The sequence below is a fragment of the Siphateles boraxobius genome, unplaced genomic scaffold, assembly GCF_051911475.1.
Source record: "Siphateles boraxobius isolate OS27281-9 unplaced genomic scaffold, OSU_SipBor_1 97, whole genome shotgun sequence".
NCBI classification, from domain to species: Eukaryota; Metazoa; Chordata; class Actinopteri; order Cypriniformes; family Leuciscidae; genus Siphateles; species Siphateles boraxobius.
Window position 1 is genome coordinate 949,219 of NW_027509227.1, and position 27,578 is coordinate 976,796.

Consider the following 27,578-nt stretch of genomic DNA (forward strand, 5'->3'; position numbering starts at 1 on the left):
CACAGACTGGTACACAGACTGTGAGCTGGTTTGGGCTGGTTGTTGGATGCCAGACAGGTCCACAGACTGGTACACAGACTGTGAGCTGGCTTGGGCTGGTTGTTGGATGCCAGACAGGTCCACAGACTGGTCCACAGACTGTGAGCTGGCTTGGGCTGGTTGTTGGATGCCAGACAGGTCCACAGACTGTGAGCTGGCTTGGGCTGGTTGTTGGATGCCAGACAGGTCCACAGACTGTGAGCTGGCTTGGGCTGGTTGTTGGATGCCAGACAGGTCCACAGACTGTGAGCTGGCTTGGGCTGGTTGTTGGATGCCAGACAGGTCCACAGACTGTGAGCTGGCTTGGGCTGGTTGTTGGATGCCAGACAGGTCCACAGACTGTGAGCTGGCTTGGGCTGGTTGTTGGATGCCAGACAGGTCCACAGACTGGTCCACAGACTGTGAGCTAGCTTGAACTGGTTGCAGGCCACTGGACTGGTCCACAGATTGCGAGACAACTTGATCAGAGTTCTGGATAATGGCTTGAGAATATTGTTGGAAGCTAGGCTTGGCTACAAGTTGGTATCTTGCCTGTGCTAGCTGCACACCACTAGGCTGAAAGCTGGCTTGCCCTAACTGATAGCTGGGTTGCGAGGACTCATTTATCGGCTGCAAAGGCTTGACCAAAAAGGTAGAACTTGAAATCTGGACTGGGCTGTTACCAGAAAATAACTTGGAAACAACTTGAAGTCTACTTCTCTGAGGCTTGACAATGGGCTGCACTGCAGACTGGTAGCTGACTTCCACTAATTGGCCACTGGACTGGGAGCTGTTCTGCACTATTTGCTGGCTACTAGAATCCATAGACTCATTACTAGACTGTACTACAGTATGATAGTTGAGCTGTGTGGGCTCAGGCAGAGACTCAATGTGCATACTCGTACCCATTGCAGTGTTCACAGAACCAGAAACAAGACTGCCACTTCCAAATGAAGATATCAGAGATCCTTGAAGTTGACTACTTGCATCAGAGTCAGAACCTGGCTTATACACATTAGTCACTGATCCAAAACCAGAAGAGCCATTTTGAGGACTATAGCTTACACTTTTATACACACCCTTAACTTGTGCAGCACTGTAAATATTACTCCTTGATCTTTGAGGACTGATGGGATTTGATACATCAGCACCATACCAGCTGTAAGAACTTCGTGGCTTCACATCCGGCATGGGGAAACCAGTGTGATAGGATCCAGGATATCCACTCCTGACAAAGCCACTAACTTGAAAATAAAAAAGGGAAGAGAAAGAATCAAACAGACATGCTAGCAAACATAAATTGTATAGAACTTGCCTGGATAAACCTTACCACTTCCAAAATGGTCACAGACACAAATACTGAGAAGTACCAAAGAAAAACTGTAGACAAAAAACACATAAAAAAAGACACTTGTTAGATGAACGCCAATTGTTAACAAATGCCAAATACTACAATTTATCATCATACCTTAAGAGTCGGCTAGTGGTATACTCCATGGTCAAACAGAAACTAACCACCTCAACAACACCAGTAAAAATTCATAAAAACATACTTGGACCTCCAACACATATTAGTGTTGCCTGACGGGACTCTTTATAGTGCCAGCAACTGCCATTTACCAATTGTTTCCTGACAATCAGTTGTCATGGGAACATGTAATACTCAATTATTAGGTTCAGGTGTTACAACTCTTATCATGACAGCTGCCGTTTCATTAAAGATAGCTGCTTTTTTATACTATGATTATTTGACCAAAAGACAGCACACACAATACTTTTTGGGGATTAATTAAGATACTTTATTTTTTTATAATACATTTTAGCATTTAAGGAAGCAGTAGTATGCTCACTGTTCAAAAGTCTTAGCATGGTTTGGTCAAGCAGCCATGTATATTTTTATATTAAAATCTATTTAGTTCAATGATAACAGATGTTATAAATGTTTTTTCCTGCAAATTTGTATTTATGGCTTTATGTTGTGTTTAACCAATCAACAGATTTGTTTGGAGTATCTTTAGGAGTTGCTAAACTCATTATTATCAGCACTTCTCAAATGCGAAAATAAAAATATTTTTTTCGTCTTTATTGAAATTGTTTGAAAACAAGAGCACACTGATCATTTTATTTCAGATTTGTTATGAGTAAACACATGCCAACATACAAATCTGGCAGGACTATTCCTACGAGCTTTCCTGTGGTGAAAGCTGTATTCAGATGAGACCCTCATCAGGTTTTTGTGTGTGTGTGTGTGTGTGTGTGTGTGTATTCAGCTGAATGGACATAACTTTATTTTATAACAGAAAGACCAGGTCTAAAAGGAAATATATAAACACACAGGGCTCAACAATAAGGATTTCATAAATAAATAATATTTGAATTAATAATGTTAAATAAAGACACTTATGAGCAAATTACAAGGAATAGCACAAATAAATACATTAAGATACAAATTAAATAAACAGATTTCAAGTAGGCCTAATAGTGTTTAGGTAAAAAAAATACTATCATGTATAAATTATATTCATCTTTACTAAAGCTAAAGAAGTTATTCAGTCATGATCAGATTTGGGCAGAGTTTTAGGCTACTTTCACTTTAAAGCGCGCTCTCTCTCTGGGTTGTGTGTGTGTGTGTGTGTGTGTGTGTGTGTGTGTGTGTGTGTGTGTGTGTGTGTGTGTGTGTGTGTGTGTGTGTGTGTGTGTGTGTGAAAGTGTAGTTCAGTTGTTAAAACGCTCTCTCTCTGGGTTGTGTGTGTGTGTGTGTGTGTGTGTGTGTGTGTGTGTTTGTGAAAGTGTAGTTCAGTTGTTAAAACGCTCTCTCTCTGGGTTGTGTGTGTGTGTGTGTGTGTGTGTGTGTGTGTGTGTGTGTGTGAAAGTGTAGTTCAGTTGTTAAAACGCTCTCTCTCTGGCTTGTGTGTGTGTTTGTGTGTGTGTGTGTGTGTGTGTGTGTGTGTGTGTGTGTGTGTGTGTGTGTGTGTGTGTGTGTGTGTGTGAAAGTGTAGTTCAGTTGTTAAAACGCTCTCTCTCTCTGGGTTGTGGGTGTGTGTGTGTGTGTGTGTGTGTTTGTTTGTGTGTGTGTGTGTGTGTGTGTGTGTTTGTGAAAGTGTAGTTCAGTTGTTAAAACGCTCTCTCTCTGGGTTGTGGGTTGTGGGTGTGTGTGTTTGTGTGTGTGTGTGTGTGTGTGTGTGTGTGTGTGTGTGTGTGTGTGTGTGTGTGTGTGTGTGTGTGTGTGTGTGTGTGTGAAAGTGTAGTTCAGTTGATAAAACGCTCTTTCTCTGGGTTGTGTGTGTGTGTGTGTGTGTGTGTGTGTGTGTGTGTGTGTGTGTGTGTGTGTGAAAGTGTAGTTCAGTTGTTAAAACGCTCTCTCTCTGGCTTGTGTGTGTGTGTTTGTGTGTGTGTGTTTTTGTGTGTGTGTGTGTGTGTGTGTGTGTGTGTGTGTGTGTGTGTGTGTGTAGTTCAGTTTTTAAGTCCAAATGCATGGATCTGCTTTTCTCTGTTTACGTTAAGACTTTTTATATTATCTCTGGACTTGGATACTCACCAAAATTGCCATTTTTACATAATTTCGAGTGTATTCATTTGTTTAAGCTTGACAAGACACAAAAGAGATCTCAGTTCAGTAATGGTGCGCTGACGCAGAGAAAACACTGCATGTGTACAAAATTGAGCTTCTTTCACATCTTCTTGCAGGCGAACGGTTTAAAATCCTTTGAATGTTTATGAAGACCACATTCATGTTCTAATACTGCTTTCTAGTTTCTAAATAACAAGTGTAATTTTGAAACCAACTGGCTGAAAACTATGATCTCCCTCAAAATCTAAGGTTGAATAAAACAACAATTTTGCAATCTGTCATTATTTGGCCTGAGGCCAGAGTGTAACCTCTTGAGCATCAATTAAAAAAAAAAAGTTACTCTGAGGTCCTTAGAGGACAAAAATGTCCCTGTCATAAAATTAAGCTTTGGAGCACAGACTTAAGTTTGGTCTCATTTCAAAGAAGACCCTTGGTCGAAGTAAAAAGCAAAAGTTAAAGGTTTAAGAATATGAAAATTATTTTATATAAAATATGTATGCAATACAACTGTGGGTAAGTTTCATTTAATAAAGCAACATTTTAAACAAAAAGCTCAGAAAATTAAATTGTCAAAGACTAGGTCTGGATCAAATTCAGAATGATGATCAAAACCGATTGAGTAGATAGAGTCCATCAACACCCCCAAAGCTTAAGAGTCATTAACCCTTCCTGGGCTGACATTTCATTCTGTAGCAATAGGCAGTTTTGAACATATGTATGCTTTTAGATAATCGCATTATTTTACATTTGCCCCAGCAATCTTCTATCACTTGTTACTGCGGCTTCTTTCCAAATATTCTTAGACTTTTGTCAGCATGTCAAGTATACTCAAGTGCAATTTTAAAGTATCTTTCAAAGTACATAAAGTATATTTATATGTTCATTAAATACATAGTTTACTCTGTTCAAATGGCCATGAATGATCAACTGACCCAATGCATTAACATTATGGGAAGCATGCCATCCCTATGACAGTTTAAGTGTGCTATAAGTGTACTTTTTAAACAGTCGACCTAATGAGCGTTTACACTATGAAAGCAATCTAGTCAAATGCATTCGACTACCCGGAAGTTGTTGAAGGTGGATAAGCTCAAAACATTTTAGACACCTTTACACTTGTTTTTAGTATACACTTTGATCTGCTCAACCAAAACTTATCTACAGGTGTAAACGTAGGAGAGAACAAAGCAGATTAATGTTAAACAAAGATTAGGTCATGCTAATGCAGTACAAACAATACTAAGACTCCCAGTAGACACTTGAGGTTACAGGTTTGTTTATTTTTGTAAAAAAGAAACACTAAATAAAGAACACAAGGCAAAGTATGCAGCTATGACTTCACTTGATGCAACAACCTCAATATGCCTGGAGATGAATGCTTATTTTGAGTAGTCTGAGAGTGCAGAGGTGCTGGTTCTTGAAAGCCAGGCTGGAAAGACTGCATCAGACTCATAGCTTGAAGTGGTATTTTACTGGGTTGCTCCAAAGGTTTGGAACCAAGACTTGAAAGAGACATATAACTTGACTGCTCTGGCTTAGGAAAGACCTGGAATCTAGACTGCCGGGACACAGACTGGTAGCTGGTTTGGGCTGATTGCAGAGCGCTGGGCTGGGACACAGACTGGTAGCGGGCTTGGCCTGATTGCAGACCACTTAGCTGGTCCACAGATTTGTAGAGAGTTTGTGCTGACTGCAGGCCACTGGGCTGGTACACAGACTGGTAACGGGTTTGTGCTGATTGCAGACCGCTGGGCTGAGACACAGACTGGTAATTAGCTTGTGCTGACTGCAGGCCACTGGGCTGGTAACGGGTTTGTGCTAATTGCAGACCGCTGGGCTGAGACACAGACTGGTAATTAGCTTGTGCGGACTGCAGGCCACTGGGCTGGTATACAGACTGGTATTTGGTTTGGCCTGATTGCAAACCGCTGGGCTGGTACACAGACTGGTAGCGGGCTTGTGCTGACTGCAGACTGCCGGGCTGGTCCACAGACTGGTAACTGGCTTGGCCTGATTGCAGACCGCTGGGCCTGGACACAGACTGGTAATGGGCTTGTGCTGACTGCAGACTGCTGGGCTGGGACACAGACTGGTAACGAGCTTGTGCTGACTGTTGGCCACTGGGCTGGTACACAGACTGGTATTTGGCTTGGCCTGATTGCAGACCGCTGGGCTGGTACACAGACTGGTAACTGGCTTGGCCTGATGGTAGACCGCTGGGCTGGGACACAAACTGGTAACGGGCTTGTGCTGACTGCAGACTGCTGGGCTGGGACACAGACTGGTAGCGGGCTTGTGCTGACTGCAGACTGCTGGGCTGGGACACAGACTGGTAGCGGGGTTGGCCTGATTGCAGGCCACTGGGCTGGGACACAGACTGGTAGCGGGCTTGGCCTGATTGTAGACCACTTAGCTGGTCCACAGACTGGTAACGGGCTTGTGCTGATTGCAGGCCACTGGGCTGGTACACAGACTGGTAACGGGCTTGTGCTGACTGCAGGCCACTGGGCTGGTTACGGGTTTGTGCTAATTGCAGACCACCGGGCTGAGACACAGACTGAAAATGGGTTTGTGCTGATTGCAGACCGCTGGGCTGAGACACAGACTGGTATTTGGCTTGGCCTGATTGCAGACCGCTGGGCTGGAACACAGACTGGTAACGGGCTTTTGGCGACTGCAGGCCACTGGACTGGGACACAGACTGGTATTTGGCTTGGCCTGATTGTAGACCACTTAGCTGGTCAACAGACTTGTAACGGGCTTGTGCTGATTGCAGGCCACTGGGCTGGTACACAGACTGGTAACGGGCTTGTGCTGACTGCAGGCCACTGGGCTGGTTACGGGTTTTGTGCTAATTGTAGATTAGATTGGTCTGGGCTGGTTGTTGTACGCCAGACTGGTCCACAGACTGTGAGCTGGTTTGGGCTGGTTGTTGGATGCCAGACAGGTCCACAGACTGGTCCAAAGACTGTGAGCTGGCTTGGGCTGGTTGTTGGATGCCAGACAGGTCCACAGACTGGTACACAGACTGTGAGCTGGCTTGGGCTGGTTGTTGGATGCCAGACAGGTCCACAGACTGTGAGCTGGCTTGGGCTGGTTGTTGGATGCCAGACAGGTCCACAGACTATGAGCTGGCTTGGGGTGGTTGTTGGATGCCAGACAGGTCCACAGACTGGTCCATAGACTGTGAGCTGGCTTGGGCTGGTTGTTGGATGCCAGACAGGTCCACAGACTGTGAGCTGGCTTGGGCTGGTTGTTGGATGCCAGACAGGTCCACAGACTGTGAGCTGGCTTGGGCTGGTTGTTGGATGCCAGACAGGTCCACAGACTGTGAGCTGGCTTGGGCTGGTTGTTGGATGCCAGACAGGTCCACAGACTGGTCCACAGACTGTGAGCTAGCTTGGACTGGTTGCAGGCCACTGGACTGGTCTACAGATTGCGACACAACTTGATCAGAGTTCTGGATAATGGCTTGAGAATATTGTTGGAAGCTAGGCTTGGCTACAAGTTGGTATCTTGCCTGTGCTAGCTGCACACCACTATGCTGAAAGCTGGCTTGCCCTAACTGATAGCTGGGTTGCGAGGACTCATTTATCGGCTGCAAAGGCTTGACCAAAAAGGTAGAACTTGAAATCTGGACTGGGCTGTTACCGGAAAATAACTTGGAAACAACTTGAAGTCTACTTCTCTGAGGCTTGACAATGGGCTGCACTGCAGACTGGTAGCTGACTTCCACTAATTGGCCACTGGACTGGGAGCTGTTCTGCACTATTTGCTGGCTACTAGAATCCATAGACTCATTACTAGACTGTACTACAGTATGATAGTTGAGCTGTGTTGGCTCAGGCAGAGACTCAATGTGCATACTTGTACCCATTGCAGTGTTCACAGAACCAGAAACAAGACTGCCACTTCCAGCTGAAGATATCAGAGATCCTTGAAGTTGACTACTTGCATCAGAGTCAGAACCTGGCTTATACACATTAGTCACTGGTCCAAAACCAGAAGAGCCATTTTGAGGACTATAGCTTACACTTTTATACACACCCTTAACTTGTGCAGCACTGTAAGTATTACTCCTTGATCTTTGAGGACTGATGGGATTTGATACATCAGCACCATACCAGCTGTAAGAACTTCGTGGCTTCACATCCGGCATGGGGAAACCAGCCTGATAGGATCCAGGATATCCACTCCTGACAAAGCCACTAACTTGAAGAAAATAAAAAAGGGAAGAGAAAGAATCAAACAGATATGCTAGCAAACATAAATTGTATAGAACTTGCCTGGATAAACCTTACCACTTCCAAAATGGTCACAGACACAAATACTGAGAAGTACCAAAGAAAAACTGTAGACAAAAAAAACATAAAAAAAGACACTTGTTAGATCAACGCCAATTGTTAACAAATGCCAAATACTACAATTTATCATCATACCTTAAGAGTCGGCTAGTGGTATACTCCATGGTCAAACAGAAACTAACCACCTCAACAACACCAGTAAAAATTCATAAACACATACTTGGACCTCCAACACATATTAGTGTTGCCTGACGGGACTCTTTATAGTGCCAGAAACTGCCATTTACCAATTGTTTCCTGACAATCAGTTGTCATGGGAACATGTAATACTCAATTATTAGGTTCAGGTGTTACAACTCTTATCATGACAGCTGCCGTTTCATTAAAGATAGCTGCTTTTTTATACTATGATTATTTGACCAAAAGACAGCACACACAATACTTTTTGGGGATTAATTAAGATACTTTATTTTTTTATAATACATTTTAGCATTTAAGGAAGCAGTAGTATGCTCACTGTTCAAAAGTCTTAGCATTGGTTTGGTCAAGCAGCCATATATATTTTTATAGTAAAATCTATTTAGTTCAACGATAACAGATGTTATAAATGTTTTTTCTTGCAAATTTGTATTTATGGCTTTATGTTGTGTTTAACCAATCAACAGATTTGTTTGGAGTATCTTTAGGAGTTGCTAAACTCATTATTATCAGCACTTCTCAAATGCGAAAATAAAAATATTTTTTTCGTCTTTATTGAAATTGTTTGAAAACAAGAGCACACTGATCATTTTATTTCAGATTTGTTATGAGTAAACACATGCCAACATACAAATCTGGCAGGACTATTCCTACGAGCTTTCCTGTGGTGAAAGCTGTATTCAGATGAGACCCTCATCAGGTTTTTTTTTGGGTGTGTGTGTGTGTGTGTGTATATTCAGCTGAATGGACATAACTTTATTTTATAACAGAAAGACCAGGTCTAAAAGGAAATAAATAAACACACAGGGCTCAACAATAAGGATTTCATAAATAAATAATATTTGAATTAATAATGTTAAATAAAGACACTTATGAGCAAATTACAAGGAATAGCACAAATAAATACATTAAGATACAAATTAAATAAACAGATTTCAAGTAGGCCTAATAGTATTTAGGTAAAAAAATACTATAATGTATAAATTATATTCATCTTTACTAAAGCTAAGTGTGTGTGTGTGTTTGTGAAAGTGTAGTTCAGTTGTTAAAACGCTCTCTCTCTGGGTTGTGGGTGTGTGTGTGTGTGTGTGTGTGTGTGTGTGTGTGTGTGTGTGTGTGTGTGTGTGTGTGTGTGAAAGTGTAGTTCAGTTGTTAAAACGCTCTCTGGGTTGTGTGTGTGTGTGTGTGTGTGTGTGTGTGTGTGTGTGTGTGTGTGTGTGTGTGTGTGTGTGTTTGTGTGTGTGTGTGTGTGTGTGTGTGTGAAAGTGTAGTTCAGTTGTTAAAACGCTCTCTCTCTGGGTTGTGTGTGTGTGTGTGTGTGTGTGTGTGTGTGTGTGTGTGTGTGTGTGTGTGTGTGTGTGTGTGTGTGTGTGTGTGAAAGTGTAGTTCAGTTGTTAAAACGCTCTCTCTCTGGCTTGTGTGTGTGTGTTTGTGTGTGTGTGTTTTTGTGTGTGTGTGTGTGTGTGTGTGTGTGTGTGTGTGTGTGTGTGTGTGTTTGTGTGTGTGTGTGTGTGTGTGTAGTTCAGTTTTTAAGTCCAAATGCATGGATCTGCTTTTCTCTGTTTACGTTAAGACTTTTTATATTATCTCTGGACTTAGGAGGATACTCACCAAAATTGCCATTTTTACATAATTTCGAGTGTATTCATTTGTTTAAGCTTGACAAGACACCAAAGAGATCTCAGTTCAGTAATGGTGCGCTGACGCAGAGAACACACTGCATGTGTACAAAATTGAGCTTCTTTCGCATCTTCTTGCAGGCGAACGGTTTAAAATCCTTTGAATGTTTATGAAGACCACATTCATGTTCTAATACTGCTTTCTAGTTTCTAAATAACAAGTTTAATTTTGAAACCAACTGGCTGAAAACTATGATCTCCCTCAAAATCTAGAGTTGAATAAAACACCAATTTTGCAATCTGTCATTATTTGGCCTGAGGCCAGAGTGTAACCTCTTGAGCATCAATTTTAAAAAAAAGTTACTCTGAGGTCCTTAGAGGACAAAAATGTCCCTGTCATAAAATTAAGCTTTGGAGCACAGACTTAAGTTTGGTCTCATTTCAAAGAAGAACCTTGGTCGAAGTAAAAAGCAAAAGTTAAAGGTTTAAGAATATGAAAATTATTTTATATAAAATATGTATGCAATAAAACTGTGGGTAAGTTTCATTTAATAAAGCAACATTTTAAACAAAAAGCTCAGAAAATTAATTTGTCAAAGACTAGGTCTGGATTGGATTCAGAATGATGATCAAAACAGATGGAGTAGAGAGTCCATCAACACCCCCAAAGCTTAAGAGTCATTAACCCTTCCTGGGCCGACATTTCATTCTGTAACAATAGGCAGTTTTGAACTTATGTATGCTTTTAGATAATCGCATTATTTTACATTTGCCCTAGCAATCTTGTTACTGCGGCTTCTTTCCAAATATTCTTAGACTTTTGTCAGCATGTCAAGTATACTCAAGTGCAATTTTAAAGTATCTTTCAAAGTACATAAAGTACATTTATATGTTCATTAAATACATAGTTTACTCTGTTCAAATGGCCATGAATGATCAACTGACCCAATGCATTAACATTATGGGAAGCATGCCATCCCTATGACAGTTTAAGTGCGCTATTAGTGTACTTTTTAAACAGTCGACCTAATGAGCGTTTACACTATGAAAGCAATCTAGTCAGATGCATTCGACTACCCGGAAGTTGTTGAAGGTGGATAAGCTCAAAACATTTTAGACACCTTTACACTTGTTTTTAGTATACACTTTGATCTGCTCAACCAAAACTTATCTACAGGTGTAAACATAGGAGAGAACAAAGCAGATTAATGTTAAACAAAGATTAGGTCATGCTAATGCAGTACAAACAATACTAAGACTCCCAGTAGACACTTGAGGTTACAGGTTTGTTTATTTTTGTAAAAAGAAACACTAAATAAAGAACACAAGGCAAAGTATGCAGCTATGACTTCACTTGATACAACAACCTCAATATGCCTGGAGATGAATGCTTATTTTGAGTAGTCTGAGAGTGCAGAGGTGCTGGTTCTTGAAAGCCAGGCTGGAAAGACTGCATCAGACTCATAGCTTGAAGTGGTATTTTACTGGGTTGCTCCAAAGGTCTGGAACCAAGACTTGAAAGAGACATGTAACTTGACTGCTCTGGCTTAGGAAAGACCTGGAATCTAGACTGCCGGGACACAGACTGGTAGCTGGTTTGGCCTGATTGCAGACCACTTAGCTGGTCCACAGATTTGTAACGAGCTTGTGCTGACTGCAGGCCACTGGGCTGGTACACAGACTGGTAACGGGCTTGTGCTGACTGCTGGCCACTGGACTGTGACACAGACTGGTAACGGGCTTGTGCTGACTGCTGGCCACTGGACTGTGACACAGACTGGTAGCGGGCTTGTGCTGACTGCAGACTGCCGGGCTGGTCCACAGACTGGTAACTGGCTTGGCCTGATTGCAGACCGCTGGGCCTGGACACAGACTGGTAGTGGGATTGGCCTGAATGTAGACCACTTAGCTGGTCCACAGACTGGTAACGGGCTTGTGCTGATTGCAGGCCACTGGGCTGGTACACAGACTGGTAACGGGCTTGTGCTGACTGCAGGCCACTGGGCTGAGACACAGACTGAAAATGGGTTTGTGCTGATTGCAGACCACTGGGCTGAGACACAGACTGATATTTGGCTTGGCCTGATTTTAGACCACTTAGCTGGTCCACAGACTGGTAACGGGCTTGTGCTGATTGCAGGCCACTGGGCTGGTACACAGACTGGTAACGGGCTTGTGCTGACTGCAGGCCACTGGGCTGGTTACGGGTTTGTGCTAATTGTAGACCGCCGGGCTGAGGCACAGACTGGAAATGGGTTTGTGCTGATTGCAGACCGCTGGGCTGAGACACAGACTGGTATTTGGCTTGGCCTGATTGCAGACCGCTGGGCTGGTACACAGACTGGTAACGGGCTTTTTGCGACTGCAGGCCACTGGACTGGGACACAGACTGGTATTTGTCTTGGCCTGATTGCAGACCGCTGGGCTGGTACACGGACTGGTAACGGGCTTGTGCTGACTGCTGGCCACTGGACTTGGACATAGACTGGTAGCGGGCTTGTGCTGACTGCAGACTGCCGGGCTGGTCCACGGACTGGTAACTGGCTTGGCCTGATTGCAGACCACTTAGCTGGTCCACAGACTGGTAATGAGCTTGTGCTGACTGCAGGCCACTGGGCTGGGACAGAGACTGGTAACGGGTTTGTGCTGATTGCAGACTGCCGGGCTGGTCCGCAGACCGGTAACTGGCTTGGCCTGATTGCAGTCCGCTGGGCTTGGACACAGACTGGTAGCGGGATTGGCCTGAATGTAGACCACTTAGCTGGTCCACAGACTGGTAATGAGCTTGTGCTGACTGCAGGCTGCTGGGCTGGTACACAGACTGGTATCTGGCTTGGCCTGATTGCGGACCACTTAGCTGGTCCACAGACTGGTAATGGGCTTGTGCTGACTGCTGGCCACTGGACTGGGACAAAGACTGGTAGCTGGTTTGGGCTGATTGCAGACCACTGGGCTGAGACACAGACTGGTACCTGGTTTGGCCTGATTGTAGACCGCTGGGCTGGGACACAGACTGGTAGCGGGCTTGGCCTGATTGTAGACCGCTGGGCTGGGACACAGACTGGTAGCGGGCTTGGCCTGATTGTAGACCGCTGGGCTTGGACACAGACTGGTAACGAGCTTGTGCTGACTGCAGACTGCTGGGCAAGGACAGAGACTGGTCTCTGGCTTGGCCTGATTGTAGACCGCTGGGCTGGGACACAGACTGGTAGCGGGCTTGGCCTGATTGTAGACCGCTGGGCTGGGACACAGACTGGTAGCGGGCTTGTGCTGATTGCAGGCCACTGGGCTGGGACACAGACTGGTAACTGGCTTGTGCAGACTGCAGGCCACCGGACTGCACCACAGACTGGTAGCGGGCCAGTCCTGGATGTTGTCCACTAGGCCAGACAACAGACTGGTATCTAGCTTGTGCCAACTGCAGACCACTTGGCCAGTTCACTGATTGGGAGACAGTTTGTGTAGGTTTTTGGAAACCATGCTGGGGCACAAACTGGTAGCTTGCTTGTGCTGACGGCAGCCCGGACTGGGACCTGGTCTGAGCTGTTTGTTGGATTCCAGACTGGTCCACAGACTGTGAGCTGGCTTGGGCTGGTTGTTGGATGCCAGAATGGTCCACAGACTGTGAGCTGGCTTGGGCTGGTTGTTGGATTCCAGACTGGTCCACAGATTGGTAGCGGGCTTGACCTGATTGCAGACCGCTGGGCTGGGACACAGATTGGTAACTGGTTTGTGCTGACTGCAGGCCACCGGACTTCACCACAGACTGGTAGCGGGCCGGTCCTGGATGTTGCCCACTAGGCCAGACAACAGACTGGTATCTAGCTTTTACAAACTGCAGACCACTTGGCCAGTTCACTGAATGGGAGACCGTTTGTGTAGGCTTTTGGAAGCCATGCTGTGGAACAAACTGGTAGCCGGCTTGTGCTGACAGCAGGCCGGACTGTGAGCTGGTCTGGGCTGGTTGTTGGACGCCAGACTGGTCCACATTCTGTGAGCTGGCTTGGGCTGGTTGTTGGATGCCAGACTGGTCCACAGACTGTGAGCTGGCTTGACCTGATTGCAGACCGCTGGGCTGGGACACAGACTGGTAGCGGGCTTGGCCTGAGTGCAGACCGCTGGGCTGGGACACAGATTGGTAACTGGTTTGTGCTGACTGCAGGCCACCGGACTGCACCACAGACTGGTAGCGGGCCGGTCCTGGATGTTGCCCACTAGGCCAGACAACAGACTGGTATCTAGCTTTTACAAACTGCAGACCACTTGGCCAGTTCACTGATTGGGAGACCGTTTGTGTAGGCTTTTGGAAGCCATGCTGTGGAACAAACTGGTAGCCGGCTTGTGCTGACAGCAGGCCGGACTGTGAGCTGGTCTGGGCTGGTTGTTGGGCGCCAGACAGGTCCACAGACTGGTACACAGACTGTGAGCTGGTTTGGGCTGGTTGTTGGATGCCAGGCAGGTCCACAGACTGGTACACAGACTGTGAGCTGGCTTGGGCTGGTTGTTGGATGCCAGACAGGTCCACAGACTGTGAGCTGGCTTGGGCTGGTTGTTGGATGCCAGACAGGTCCACAGACTGGTCCACAGACTGTGAGCTGGCTTGGGGTGGTTGTTGGATGCCAGACAAGTCCACAGACTGGTCCATAGACTGTGAGCTGGCTTGGGCTGGTTGTTGGATGCCAGACAGGTCCACAGACTGTGAGCTGGCTTGGGCTGGTTGTTGGATGCCAGACAGGTCCACAGACTGTGAGCTGGCTTGGGCTGGTTGTTGGATGCCAGACAGGTCCACGGACTGTGAGCTGGCTTGGGCTGGTTGTTGGATGCCAGACAGGTCCACAGACTGTGAGCTAGCTTGGACTGGTTGCAGGCCACTGGACTGGTCCACAGATTGCGAGACAACTGGATCAGAGTTCTGGATAATGGCTTGAGAATATTGTTGGAAGCTAGGCTTGGCTACAAGTTGGTATCTTGCCTGTGCTAGCTGCACACCACTAGGCTGTAAGCTGGCTTGCCCTAACTGATAGCTGGGTTGCGAGGACTCATTTAGCGGCTGCAAAGGCTTGACCAACAAGGTAGAACTTGAAATCTGGACTGGGCTGTTACCGGAAAATAACTTGGAAACAACTTGAAGTCTACTTCTCTGAGGCTTGACAATGGGCTGCACTGCAGACTGGTAGCTGACTTCCACTAATTGGCCACGGGACTGGGAGCTGTTCTGCACTATTTGCTGGCTACTAGAATCCATAGACTCATTACTAGACTGTACTCCAGTATGATAGTTGAGCTGTGTTGGCTCAGGCAGAGACTCAATGTGCATACTTGTACCCATTGCAGTGTTCACAGAACCAGAAACAAGACTGCCACTTCCAGCTGAAGATATCAGAGATCCTTGAAGTTGACTACTTGCATCAGAGTCAGAATCTGGCTTATACACATTAGTCACTGGTCCAAAACCAGAAGAGCCATTTTGAGGACTATAGCTTACACTTTTATACACACCCTTAACTTTTGCAGCACTGTAAGTATTACTCCTTGATCTTTGAGGACTGATGGGATTTGATACATCAGCACCATACCAGCTGTAAGAACTTCGTGGCTTCACATCCAGCATGGGGAAACCAGCCTGATAGGATCCAGGATATCCACTCCTGACAAAGCCACTAACTTGAAGAAAATAAAAAAGGGAAAAGAAAGAATCAAACAGACATGCTAGCAAACATAAATTGTATTGAACTTGCCTGGATAAACCTTACCACTTCCAAAATGGTCACAGACACAAATACTGAGAAGTACCAAAGAAAAACTGTAGACAAAAAAAACATAAAAAAGACACTTGTTAGATCAATATCAATTGTTAACAAATGCCAAATACTACAATTTATCATCATACCTTAAGAGTCGGCTAGTGGTATACTCCATGGTCAAACAGAAACTAACCACCTCAACAACACCAGTAAAAATTCATAAAAACATACTTGGACCTCCAACACATATTAGTGTTGCCTGACGGGACTCTTTATAGTGCCAGCAACTGCCATTTACCAATTGTTTCCTGACAATCAGTTGTCATGGGAACATGTAATACTCAATTATTAGGTTCAGGTGTTACAACTCTTATCATGACAGCTGCCATTTCATTAAAGATAGCTGCTTTTTTATACTATGATTACTGGACCAAAAGACAGCACACACAATACTTTTTGGGGATTAATTAAGATACTTTATTTTTTTATTCAGTGAGAATACATTTTAGCGTTTAAGGAAGCAGTAGTATGCTCACTGTTCAAAAGTCTTAGCATTGGTTTGGTCAAGCAGCCATATATATTTTTATAGTAAAATCTATTTAGTTCAATGATAACAGATGTTATAAATGTTTTTTCTTGCAAATTTGTATTTATGGCTTTATGTTGTGTTTAACCAATCAACAGATTTGTTTGGAGTATCTTTAGGAGTTGCTAAACTCATTATTATCAGCACTTCTCAAATGCGAAAATAATTTTTTTTTTTCGTCTTTATTGAAATTGTTTGAAAACAAGAGCACACTGATCATTTTATTTCAGATTTGTTATGAGTAAACACATGCCAACATACAAATCTGGCAGGACTATTCCTACGAGCTTTCCTGTGGTGAAAGCTGTATTCAGATGAGACCCTCATCAGGTTTTGTTTTTGGGTGTATGTGTGTGTGTGTGTGTGTGTGTGTGTGTGTGTGTGTGTGTGTGTGTGTGTGTGTGTATATTCAGCTGAATGGAGATAACTTTATTTTATAACAGAAAGACCAGGTCTAAAAGGAAATATATAAACACACAGGGCTCAACAATAAGGATTTCATAAATAAATAATATTTGAATTAATATTGTTAAATAAAGACACTTATGAGCAAATTACAAGGAATAGCACAAATAAATACATTAAGATACAAATTAAATAAACAGATTTCAAGTAGGCATAATAGTATTTAGGTAAAAAAAATACTATAATGTATAAATTATATTCATCTTTACTAAAGCTAAAGAAGTTATTCAGTCATGATCAGATTTGGGCAGAGTTTTAGGCTACTTTCACTTTAAAGCGCTCTCTCTCTGGGTTGTGTGTGTGTGTGTGTGTGTGTGTGTGTGTGTGTGTGTGTGTGTGTGTGTGTGTGTGTGTGTGTGTGTGTGTGTGTGTGTGTGTGTGTGTAAAAGTGTACTTCAGTTGTTAAAACGCTCTCTCTCTGGGTTGTGTGTGTGTGTGTGTGTGTGTATGTGTGTTTGTGAAAGTGTAGTTCAGTTGTTAAAACGCTCTCTCTCTGGGTTGTGTGTGTGTGTGTGTGTATGTGTGTTTGTGAAAGTGTAGTTCAGTTGTTAAAACGCTCTCTCTCTGGGTTGTGGGTGTGTGTGTGTGTGTGTGTGTGTGTGTGTGTGTGTGTGTGTGTGTGTGTGTGTGTGTGTGTGTGTGTGAAAGTGTAGTTCAGTTGTTAAAACGCTCTCTGGGTTGTGTGTATGTGTGTGTGTGTGTGTGTGTGTGTGTGTGTGTGTGTGTCTGAAAGTGTAGTTCAGTTGTTAAAACGCTCTCTCTCTTGGTTGTGTGTGTGTGTGTGTGTGTGTGTGAAAGTGTAGTTCAGTTGTTAAAACGCTCTCTGGGTTGTGTGTATGTGTGTGTGTGTGTGTGTGTGTGTGTGTAGTTCAGTTGTTAAAATGCTCTCTCTCTGGGTTGTGTGTGTGTGTGTGTGTGTGTGTGTGTGTGTGTGTGTGTGTGTGTGTGTGTGTGTGTGTGTGTGTGTGTGTGTGTGTGTGTGAAAGTGTAGTTCAGTTGTTAAAACTCTCTCTCTGGCTTGTGTGTGTGTGTGTGTGTGTGTGTGTGTGTGTGTGTGTGTGTGTGTGTGTGTGTGTGTGTGTGTGTGTGTGTGTGTGTGTGTGTGTGTGTGAGTGAAAGTGTTGTTCAGTTGTTAAAACTCTCTCTCTGGCTTGTGTGTGTGTGTTTGTGTGTGTGTGTTTTTGTGTGTGTGTGTGTGTGTGTGTGTGTGTGTGTGTGTGTGTGTGTGTGTGTGTGTGTGTGTGTGTGTGTGTGTGTGTGTGTAGTTCAGTTTTTAAGTCCAAATGCATGGATCTGCTTTTCTCTGTTTACGTTAAGACTTTTTATATTATCTCTGGACTTAGGAGGATACTCACCAAAATTGCCATTTTTACATAATTTCGAGTGTATTCATTTGTTTAAGCTTGACAAGACACAAAAGAGAGCTCAGTTCAGTAATGGTGCGCTGACGCAGAGGAAACACTGCATGTGTACAAAATTGAGCTTCTTTCGCATCTTCTTGCAGGCGAACGGTTTAAAATCCTTTGAATGTTTATGAAGACCACATTCATGTTCTAATACTGCTTTCTAGTTTCTAAATAACAAGTGTAATTTTGAAACCAACTGGCTGAAAACTATGATCTCCCTCAAAATCTAGAGTTGAATAAAACACCAATTTTGCAATCTGTCATTATTTGGCCTGAGGCCAGAGTGTAACCTCTTGAGCATCAATTTAAAAAAAAAGTTACTCTGAGGTCCTTAGAGGACAAAAATGTCCCTGTCATAAAATTAAGCTTTAGAGCACAGACTTAAGTTTGGTCTCATTTCAAAGAAGACCCTTGGTCGAAGTAAAAAGCAAAAGTTAAAGGTTTAAGAATATGAAAATTATTTTATATAAAATATGTATGCAATAAAACTGTGGGTAAGTTTCATTTAATAAAGCAACATTTTAAACAAAAAGCTCAGAAAATTAATTTGTCAAAGACTAGGTCTGGATTGGATTCAGAATGATGATCAAAACAGATGGAGTAGAGAGTCCATCAACACCCCCAAAGCTTAAGAGTCATTAACCCTTCCTGGGCCGACATTTCATTCTGTAACAATAGGCAGTTTTGAACATATGTATGCTTTTAGATAATCGCATTATTTTACATTTGCCCCAGCAATCTTCTATCACTTGTTACTGCGGCTTCTTTCCAAATATTCTTAGACTTTTGTCAGCATGTCAAGTATACTCAAGTGCAATTTTAAAGTATCTTTCAAAGTACATAAAGTATATTTATATGTTCATTAAATACATACAGTTTACTCTGTTCAAATGGCCATGAATGATCAACTGACCCAATGCATTAACATTATGGGAAGCATGCCATCCCTATGACAGTTTAAGTGTGCTATAAGTGTACTTTTTAAACAGTCAACCTAATGAGCGTTTACACTATGAAAGCAATCTAGTCAAATGCATTCGACTACCCGGAAGTTGTTGAAGGTGGATAAGCTCAAAACATTTTAGACACCTTTACACTTGTTTTTAGTATACACTTTGATCTGCTCAACCAAAACTTATCTACAGGTGTAATCGTAGGAGAGAACAAAGCAGATTAATGTTAAAGAAAGATTAGGTCATGCTAATGCAGTACAAACAATACTAAGACTCCCAGTAGACACTTGAGGTTACAGGTTTGTTTATTTTTGTAAAAAGAAACACTAAATAAAGAACACAAGGCAAAGTATGCAGCTATGACTTCACTTAATGCAACAACCTCAATATGCCTGGAGATGAATTCTTATTTTGAGTAGTCTGAGAGTGCTGGTTCTTGAAAGCCAGGCTGGAAAGACTGCATCAGACTCATAGCTTGAAGTGGTATTTTACTGGGTTGCTCCAAAGGTTTGGAACCAAGACTTGAAAGAGACATGTAACTTGACTGCTCTGGCTTAGGAAAGACCTGGAATCTAGACTGCCGGGACACAGACTGGTAGCTGGTTTGGCCTGATTGCAGACCGCTGGGCTGGGACACAGACTGGTAGCGGGCTTGGCCTGATTGCAGACCGCTGGGCTGGTACACAGACTGGTAACGGGCTTGTGCTGACTGCTGGCCACTGGACTGGGATGTAGACTGGTAGCGGGCTTGTGCTGACTGCAGACTGCCGGGCTGGTCCACGTACTGGTAACTGGCTTGGCCTTAGCTGGTCCACAGATTGGTAACGAGCTTGTGCTGACTGCAGCCCACTGGGCTGGGACAGAGACTGGTAACGGGTTTGTGCTGATTGCAGACCGCTGGGCTGAGACACAGACTGGTAACGGGCTTTTGGCGACTGCAGGCCACTGGACTGGGACACAGACTGGTATTTGGTTTGGCCTGATTGCAGACCGCTGGGCTGAGACACAGACTGGTAATTAGCTTGTGCGGACTGCAGACCGCTGGGCTGGTACACAGATTGGTAACGGGCTTGTGCTGACTGCTGGCCACTGGACTGTGACACAGACTGGTGCGGGCTTGTGCTGACTGCAGACTGCCGGGCTGGTCCGCAGACTGGTAACTGGCTTGGCCTGATTGCAGACCGCTGGGCTTGGAGACAGACAGGTAGCGGGATTGGCCTGAATGTACACAACTTAGCTGGTCCACAGACTGGTAATGAATTTGTGATGACTGCAGGCTGCTGGTCTGGTACACAGACTGGTATCTGGCTTGGCCTGATTGCAGACCACACAGCTGGTCCACAGACTGGCAACAACCTTGTGCTGACAGCAGACTGCTGGGCAAGGACACCGACTGGTATCTGGCTTGGCCTGATTGCGGACCACTTAGCTGGTCCACAGACTGGTAATGGGCTTGTGCTGACTGCTGGCCCCTGGACTGGGAGAAAGACTGGTAGCTGGTTTGGGCTGATTGCAGACCACTGGGCTGAGACACGGACTGGTTACGAGCTTGTGCTGACTGCAGGCCACTGGGCTGGTACACAGACTGGTAACTGGCTTGGCCTGATTGTAGACCGCTGGGCTGGGACACAGACTGGTAACGGGCTTGTGCTGACTGCTGGCCACTGGAGTGGGACACAGACTGGTAGCGGGCTTGTGCTGACTGCAGACTGCTGGGCTGGGACACAGACTGGTAACTGGCTTGGCCTGATTGTAGACCACTTGGCTGGTCCACAGACTGGTAACTGGCTTGTGTTAGACTGCAGTCCACTTTGCCAATTCACTGATTGGGAGACAGTTTTATGTAGGTTTTTGGAAACCATACTGGGGCACAAAATGGTAGCTGGCTTGTGCTGACGGCAGGCCGGACTGGGAGATGGTCTGAGATGGTTGTTGGATGCCAGACTAATCCACAGGCTGTGAGCTGGCTTGGGCTGGTTGTTGGATTCCAGACTGGTCCACATACTGTGAGCTGGCTTGGGCTAGTTGTTGGATGCCAGACTGGTCCACAGACTGGTAGCGGGCTTGGCCTGATTGCAGACCGCTGGGCTGGGACAAAGACTGGTAGCGGGCTTGGCCTGAGTGCAGACCGCTGGGCTGGGACACAGACTGGTAGCTTGCTTGGCCTGAGTGCAGACCGCTGGGCTGGGACACAGACTGGTAGCTTGCTTGGCCTGAGTGCAGACCGCTGGGCTGGGACACAGACTGGAAACGAGCTTGTGCTGACTGCAGATCGCTGGGCTGGGACACAGATTGGTAACGGGTTTGTGCTGATTGCAGGCCACCGGACTGCACCACAGACTGGTAGCGGGCCGGTCCTGGATGTTGCCCACCAGGCCAGACAACAGACTGGTGTCTAGCTTTTGCAAACTGCAGACCACTTGGCCAGTTCACTGATTGGGAGACAGTTTGTGTAGGCTTTTGGAAGCCATGCTGGGGAACAAACTGGTAGCCGGCTTGTGCTGACAGCAGGCCGGACTGTGAGCTGGCTTGGGCTGGCTGTTGGACGCCAGACTGGTCCACAGACAGTGAGCTGGCTTGGGCTGGTTGTTGGATGCCAGACTGGTCCACAGACTGTGAGCTGGCTTGGGCTGGTTGTTGGATGCCAGACTGGTCCATAGACTGAGCTGGCTTGGGCTGGTTGTTGGATGCCAGACAGGTCCACAGACTGTGAGCTGACTTGGGCTGGTTGTTGGATGCCAGACAGGTCCACAGACTGGTCCACAGACTGTGAGCTGGCTTGGGCTGGTTGTTGGATGCCAGACAGGTCCACAGACTGGTCCACAGACTGTGAGCTAGCTTGGGCTGGTTGCAGGCCACTGGACTGGTCCACAGATTGCGAGACAGCTTTTTCAGAGTTCTCGATAATGGCTTGAGAATATTGTTGGAAGCTGGGCTTGGCTACGATTTGGTATCTTGCCTGTGCTAGCTGCACACCACTAGGCTGAAAGCTGGCTTGCCCTAACTGATAGCTGGGTTGCGAGGACTCATTTATCTGCTGCAAAGGCTTGACCAAAAAGGTAGAACTTGAAATCTGGACTGGGCTGTTACCGGAAAATAACTTGGAAACAACTTGAAGTCTACTTCTCTGAGGCTTGACAATGGGCTGCACTGCAGACTGGTAGCTGACTTCCACTAATTGGCCACTGGACTGGGAGCTGTTCTGCACTATTTGCTGGCTACTAGACTCAATAGACTCATTACTAGACTGTACTACAGTTTGATAGTTGAGCTGTGTTGGCTCAGGCAGAGACTCAATGTGCATACTTGTACCCATTGCAGTGTTCACAGAACCAGAAACAAGACTGCCACTTCCAGCTGAAGATATCAGAGGTCCTTGAAGTTGACTACTTGCATCAGAGTCAGAACCTGGCTTATACACATTAGTCACTGGTCCAAAACCAGAAGAGCCATTTTGAGGACTATAGCTTACACTTTTATACACACCCTTGACTTGTGCAGCACTGTAAGTATTACTCCTTGATCTTTGAGGACTGATGGGATTTGATACATCAGCACCATACCAGCTGTAGGAACTTTGTGGCTTCACATCCGGCATGGGGAAACCAGCCTGATAGGATACAGGATATCCACTCCTGACAAAGCCACTAACTTGAAAATAAAAAAGGGAATAGAAAGAATCAAATAGACATGCTAGCAATAGGGATGGCTGACGCGAAACAGTCGTTCCGAAGCTTTGCGAGATCCCGAAGTGCAGATGTTTCGAAACACTGTTTCGAAGCGTGATTCAAAACACCCATGTCACGTGACTTTGGCCAAACGAAGCCTCGAAGTGTTTCACTAATGTTTCATCAGGTGTGATCCGCCGAATCAGCGTTTGATTGACACGGTCGGAAACAGAACACACAATCGCACATCTGTATAAAAGTGAAATCAACGCATATAGAGCTCGTGGGGTTTTGTGAGAAGAGTTTGATTTTGAGATAGCGGATTTTTGGTGATATAGTGACATTTATAGTGCGATTTGTTTAGTTATATTTAGGCTTACATTTAAATTTACACAACACATTGATTGATAGGCTAGAGACACAGAGTATACATATAGTGACACATTAATATATACATTGATATATATATAGACAGCTAGATTAATATATATATATATATATATATATAGCCTGTATATATAGATAGATAGATGATAGATAGATAGATAGATACATATATATAGATAGATTAAAGATAGATGTATAGATACATTTATAGATACATCTAAATACATTGATTATAGATACATATTATATATACATATCTAAATACATAGATAGATTGTAGATACATATATCTAATTACATAGATAGATTAGAGATACATATCTAGATAGATTTGGATAGATAGATAAAAATGGAGGCTCCCCAGAAGAGATGCCGTACATCTGTGGTGTGGGAGCATTTCCATTTAGAAACCCCAAATAAAGTGAGATGTGTGTATTGTGATCGGCAGCTTGCCTACTGCAACAATACATCATCCATGATGCGCCATTTTGCAGGGAGCAGAGGATGGCATTCCCCCTGTACCTAGGCCTGCTACTGACACTGCTGGGCCATCTAAGCAAGGTATGCATAGATGTATCCATCACCATCACCATCAACATCAACACCAGTAGTAACACAGGGCATTTTATGGGAACTTTTTTTTACTCGTATCCATCAAACCCATATGATACACAATGCTACAGCTGATGCCACAGTGGAAGTGAAAAAATACATCAACGATGCGTATTTGCCCAGAACTCATGATCCACTAACTTACTGGAAAGAGAGAGCAGTAATCTTTCCTCATTTGTATGTCCTAGCTAAATATCTTTGCATGCCAGCAACAAGTGTCCCTTGTGAGAGGATTTTTTCAAAGGCTGGAGAAATTATCTGTAAAAAAAGTAGGCGAAGTCCTTCCACAGCAGAACATTTTTATTCAAAAATATAATTTATGTAAAAAAGTGAGACATTGTGGCTTGATTTATATTATTAATATTCATTTTGCAGGAGCAAAATAACATTATTCACAGGGAGGAGCCTATAGGTTACAAGATTCACATATTAGAAAAGTACAATAATAAAAAAACAACAAATTTTCATGGCTCGTCAAGGTTGTTTCAGATCAACACCTGCAAGTGACCACTAGGTGTCACCGTTGAGACAGGTGTCGGATTGATTCGAAGCCTCGAAACAATATGGACCATTTGGTTCAACTGTTTCATTGCTTCACGAAGCCTCGATCTGACCATCACTAGCTAGCAAACATGAATTATATAGAACTTGCCTGGATAACCTTACCACTTCCAAAATGGTCACAGACACAAAGACTGAGAAGTGACAAAGAAAAACTTTAGACAAAAAAACATAAAAAAAGACACTTGTTAGATGAACGCCACTTGCTAACAAATGCCAAATACTACAATTTATCATCATACCTTAAGAGTCGGCTAGTGGTATACTCCATGGTCAAACAAAAACTAACCACCTCAACAACACCAGTAAAAATTCATAAAAACATACTTGGACCTCCAACACATATTAGTGTTGCCTGACGGGACTCTTTATAGTGCCAGCAACTGCCATTTACCAATTGTTTCCTGACAATCAGTTGTCATGGGAACATGTAATACTCAATTATTAGGTTCAGGTGTTACAACTCTTATCATGACAGCTGCCATTTCATTAAAGATAGCTGCTTTTCTATACTATGATTACTGGACAAAAAGACAGCACACACAATACTTTTTGGGGATTAATTAAGATACTTAATGTTTTATTCAGTGAGAATACATTTTAGCATTTAAGGAAGCAGTAGTATGCTCACTGTTCAAAAGTCTTAGCATTGGTTTGGTCTAGCAGCCATATATATTTTTATATTAAAATCTATTTAGTTCAATGATAACAGATGTTATAAATGTTTTGTCTTGCAAATTTGTATTTATGGCTTTATGTTGTGTTTAACCAATCAACAGATTTGTTTGGAGTATCTTTAGGAGTTGCTAAACTCATTATTATCAGCACTTCTCAAATGCGAAAATACAAATATTTTTTTGTATCTTTTTTTCGTCTTTATTGAAACTGTTTGAAAACAAGAGCACACTGATCATTTTATTTCAGATTTGTTATGAGTAAATACATGCCAACATACAAATCTGGCAGGACTATTCCTACGAGCTTTCCTGTGGTGAAAGCTGTATTCAGATGAGACCCTCATCAGGTTTTTTTTTTTTTGTGTGTGTGTGTATGTGTGTGGCCTGGTAAACCCTACATTATGGGGACAAAATGTCCCCATAAGGATGGCAATATCTGAAATCCTTGTTCGTGTGGGGACATTTTTTGGTCCCCATGAGGAAAACAGCTTATAAATCATACTAAGTGATGTTTTTTGAAAATGTAAAAATGCAGAAAGTTTTCTGTGATGGGTAGGTTTAGGGGTAAGGTTAGTGTAAGGGAATAGAATAAACAGTTTGTACAGTATAAAAATCATTATGTCTATGGAAAGTCCCCATAAAACATGGAAACACTACGTGTGTGTGTGTGTGTGTGTGTGTGTGTGTATTCAGCTGAATGGACATAACTTTATTTTATAACAGAAAGACCAGGGGCCTGTTTCAGAAAGGAGGTTAAGTGAAAACTCTGAGTATGTTAACCCTGAAATGAGGGAAACTCTGGGTTTTCTGTTTCAGAATGGGAGGTAAGTCAAACCTGAGAAAGCAGGGTAAGTCAAGCCCGTTTCTGAAAGAGAGGTAACTTATACTCAGAGTCAGTTACCATGCTAACTTACTCTGTGAACCTAACCTGGTCGGGAGCAGGTTTACTTCCGTAAACCCAGAGTTTATTTCGGTCTCCTCCCCTTTTTTAAAGAGGATGTTGTGTTTAAACACCTCATTCATTCTTTCGGTACATTTATTATTGCTGTTTTTCCCCACAATTTTTTTAATAAGATGAAGTCTATATAACTTCTTAACTGGCAACTGAAAATACAGTAGATTAGTGTTACATCATGTAGTTCTAAACAAATTTTACAGAATTAAACTGTGGCATTCACTGAAAATCATTGAACTGTGTTCATCTGTGCACCAGAAGTTGATGGATCTTCCTCCTGCTGTTCTTCCACACTCTGGGGACGGGGAGAGATAAGAATATCCGTTTATACTTAGATATTAACTTAGATTCAATAGGTTACTCCACATAAATGATGTGAAGAAATGTGAATGTGTAGATTGTTTGATGTGTAGACACATAATATTAACATTTCCTCTGTAGGCCTCTCTGTGGCAGCAGAAACTGTTTCTTCATCCTCATCGTCCTGTGAAGATGAGCATTTGGTTGAGCACATTTTATAATACTATTTGTCATAATTTCTGGTGTATTGATTAGGCTACTTACAACTGTCTGGGGTTCTGTTGGGACAGGAGGCTCCAAAAGACAGATATTACCATCAGTATCTGTTGCGAGCAACAACAAACCCAACCCAAAGTAAAATATATGGAAATATCAAAAACACCCTATACAAAAAATAACACATATACAGACCTCTTACATATTATGAAGGCACTTAAATCTTCGGGAGTGACTGGCTCTGATGAAGTCCCTCCAGGAATTCCCTCAGCCATTGGCCTTCCAGCATTCAGGCTCAGGGCCATCCCCATCTCCTCTGCATCTCCATCTCCATCTCCTCTCCATCTCCATCTCCATCTCCTCTGCATCTCCATCTCCATCACCATCTCCATCTCCTCTGCATCTCCATCTCCATCTCCTCTGCATCTCCATCTCTTCTGCATCTCCATCTCCATCTCCATCTCCTCTGCATCTCCATCTCCTCTGCATCTCCATCTCTTCTGCATCTCCATCTCCTCTGCACCTCTATCTCTATCTCCTCTGCATCTCCATCTCCATCTCCTCTGTATCTCCATCTCCATTTCCTCTGCATCTCCATCTCCATTTCCTCTGCATCTCCATCTCCATCTCCTCTGCATCTCCATCTCCATCTCCTCTGTATCTCCATCTCCATTTCCTCTGCATCTCCATCTCCATCTCCTCTGCATCTCCATCTCCATCTCCTCTGCATCTCCATCTCCATTTCCTATGTATCTCCATCTCCATCTCCATCTCCTCTGCATCTCCATCTCCATTTCCTCTGTATCTCCATCTCCATCTCCTCTGCATCCCCATCTCCTCTGCATCTCCATCTCTTCTGCATCTCCATCTCTTCTGCATCTCCATCTCCTCTGCATCTCCATCTCTATCTCCTCTGCATCTCCATCTCCTCTGCATCTCCGTCTCCATTTCCTCTGTATCTCCATCTCCATCTCCTCTGCATCTCCATCTCCATCTCCTCTGCCTCTGCATCTCCATCTCCTCTGCATCTCCATCTCCATCTCCTCTGCATCTCCTCTGCATCTCCATTTCCTCTGCATCTCCATCTCCTCTGCATCTCCATCTCCTCTGCATCTTCTCTGCATCTCCATCTCCTCTGCATCTCCTCTGCATCTCCATCTCCATCTCCTCTGAATCTCCATCTCCTCTGCATCTCCATTTCCTCTGCATCTCCATCTCCTCTGCATCTCCATCTCCTCTGCATCTTCTCTGCATCTCCATCTCCTCTGCATCTCCTCTGCATCTCCATCTCCATCTCCTCTGAATCTCCATCTCCTCTGGATCTCCTCTGCATCTCCA

At 44.0% G+C, this 27,578-nt stretch overlaps 4 protein-coding genes and 1 long non-coding RNA gene across 5 annotated transcripts; all 5 read right to left on the reverse strand.

Annotated features, from left to right (window-relative positions):
* Positions 1–1,223: 1,223 nt before the first annotated feature.
* Positions 1,224–1,591, reverse strand: LOC143733331 (uncharacterized). The gene is made up of 3 exons (XR_013201320.1): positions 1,487–1,591; positions 1,349–1,398; positions 1,224–1,262 (listed from the first exon to the last, which is right to left on the reverse strand). It is a non-coding gene; the product is annotated as an uncharacterized LOC143733331 (long non-coding RNA).
* Positions 1,592–4,919: 3,328 nt separating this feature from the next.
* Positions 4,920–8,117, reverse strand: LOC143733338 (uncharacterized). The gene is made up of 5 exons (XM_077225023.1): positions 8,029–8,117; positions 7,891–7,940; positions 6,746–7,801; positions 6,480–6,682; positions 4,920–6,422 (listed from the first exon to the last, which is right to left on the reverse strand). Exons 1-5 carry the CDS (start codon positions 8,055–8,057, stop codon positions 4,920–4,922), a joined length of 2,841 nt encoding a protein of 946 aa, XP_077081138.1. The 5' UTR covers positions 8,058–8,117.
* Positions 8,118–10,982: 2,865 nt separating this feature from the next.
* LOC143733339 (uncharacterized) lies at positions 10,983–12,192 on the reverse strand. The gene has a single exon (XM_077225024.1). It carries the CDS (start codon positions 12,190–12,192, stop codon positions 11,053–11,055), a length of 1,140 nt encoding a protein of 379 aa, XP_077081139.1. The 3' UTR covers positions 10,983–11,052.
* LOC143733340 (uncharacterized) lies at positions 10,983–13,700 on the reverse strand. The gene is made up of 3 exons (XM_077225025.1): positions 13,622–13,700; positions 12,629–13,568; positions 10,983–12,435 (listed from the first exon to the last, which is right to left on the reverse strand). Exons 1-3 carry the CDS (start codon positions 13,698–13,700, stop codon positions 12,276–12,278), a joined length of 1,179 nt encoding a protein of 392 aa, XP_077081140.1. The 3' UTR covers positions 10,983–12,275.
* LOC143733344 (uncharacterized) lies at positions 13,691–15,706 on the reverse strand. Its single transcript, XM_077225029.1, has 4 exons — positions 15,601–15,706; positions 15,464–15,513; positions 14,360–15,374; positions 13,691–14,286 (listed from the first exon to the last, which is right to left on the reverse strand). The coding sequence occupies exons 1-4, from the start codon at positions 15,627–15,629 to the stop codon at positions 13,983–13,985; spliced, it is 1,398 nt and encodes a 465-aa protein (XP_077081144.1). The 5' UTR covers positions 15,630–15,706; the 3' UTR covers positions 13,691–13,982.
* Positions 15,707–27,578: the final 11,872 nt, after the last annotated feature.

Coding starts and splice junctions, on each gene's coding strand:
- LOC143733344 (XM_077225029.1), bottom strand. CDS start 15,629: ATGGAGTATACCACTAGCCGACTCTTAAG. Junction 15,514..15,600: donor ACCACTAGCCGACTCTTAAG/GTATGATGATAA, acceptor TTTTGTCTACAG/TTTTTCTTTGGTACTTCTCA. Junction 15,375..15,463: donor CTGTGACCATTTTGGAAGTG/GTAAGGTTTATC, acceptor ATTTTCTTCAAG/TTAGTGGCTTTGTCAGGAGT.
- LOC143733339 (XM_077225024.1), bottom strand. CDS start 12,192: ATGTCCAAGTCCAGTGGCCAGCAGTCAGCACAAGCCCGTTACCAGTCC.
- LOC143733340 (XM_077225025.1), bottom strand. CDS start 13,700: ATGTGGACCAGTCTGGCGTCCAACAACCAGCCCAGACCAGCTCACAGT. Junction 13,569..13,621: donor TCAGCACAAGCCGGCTACCA/GTTTGTTCCACA, acceptor TCTCCCATTCAG/TGAACTGGCCAAGTGGTCTG. Junction 12,436..12,628: donor TCAGCCCAAACCAGCTACCA/GTCTTTGTCCCA, acceptor TCCCGCTACCAG/TCTGTGTCCAAGCCCAGCGG.
- LOC143733338 (XM_077225023.1), bottom strand. CDS start 8,057: ATGGAGTATACCACTAGCCGACTCTTAAG. Junction 7,941..8,028: donor ACCACTAGCCGACTCTTAAG/GTATGATGATAA, acceptor TTTTGTCTACAG/TTTTTCTTTGGTACTTCTCA. Junction 6,683..6,745: donor CCAGTCTGTGGACCTGTCTG/GCATCCAACAAC, acceptor TCCAACAACCAG/CCCAAGCCAGCTCACAGTCT.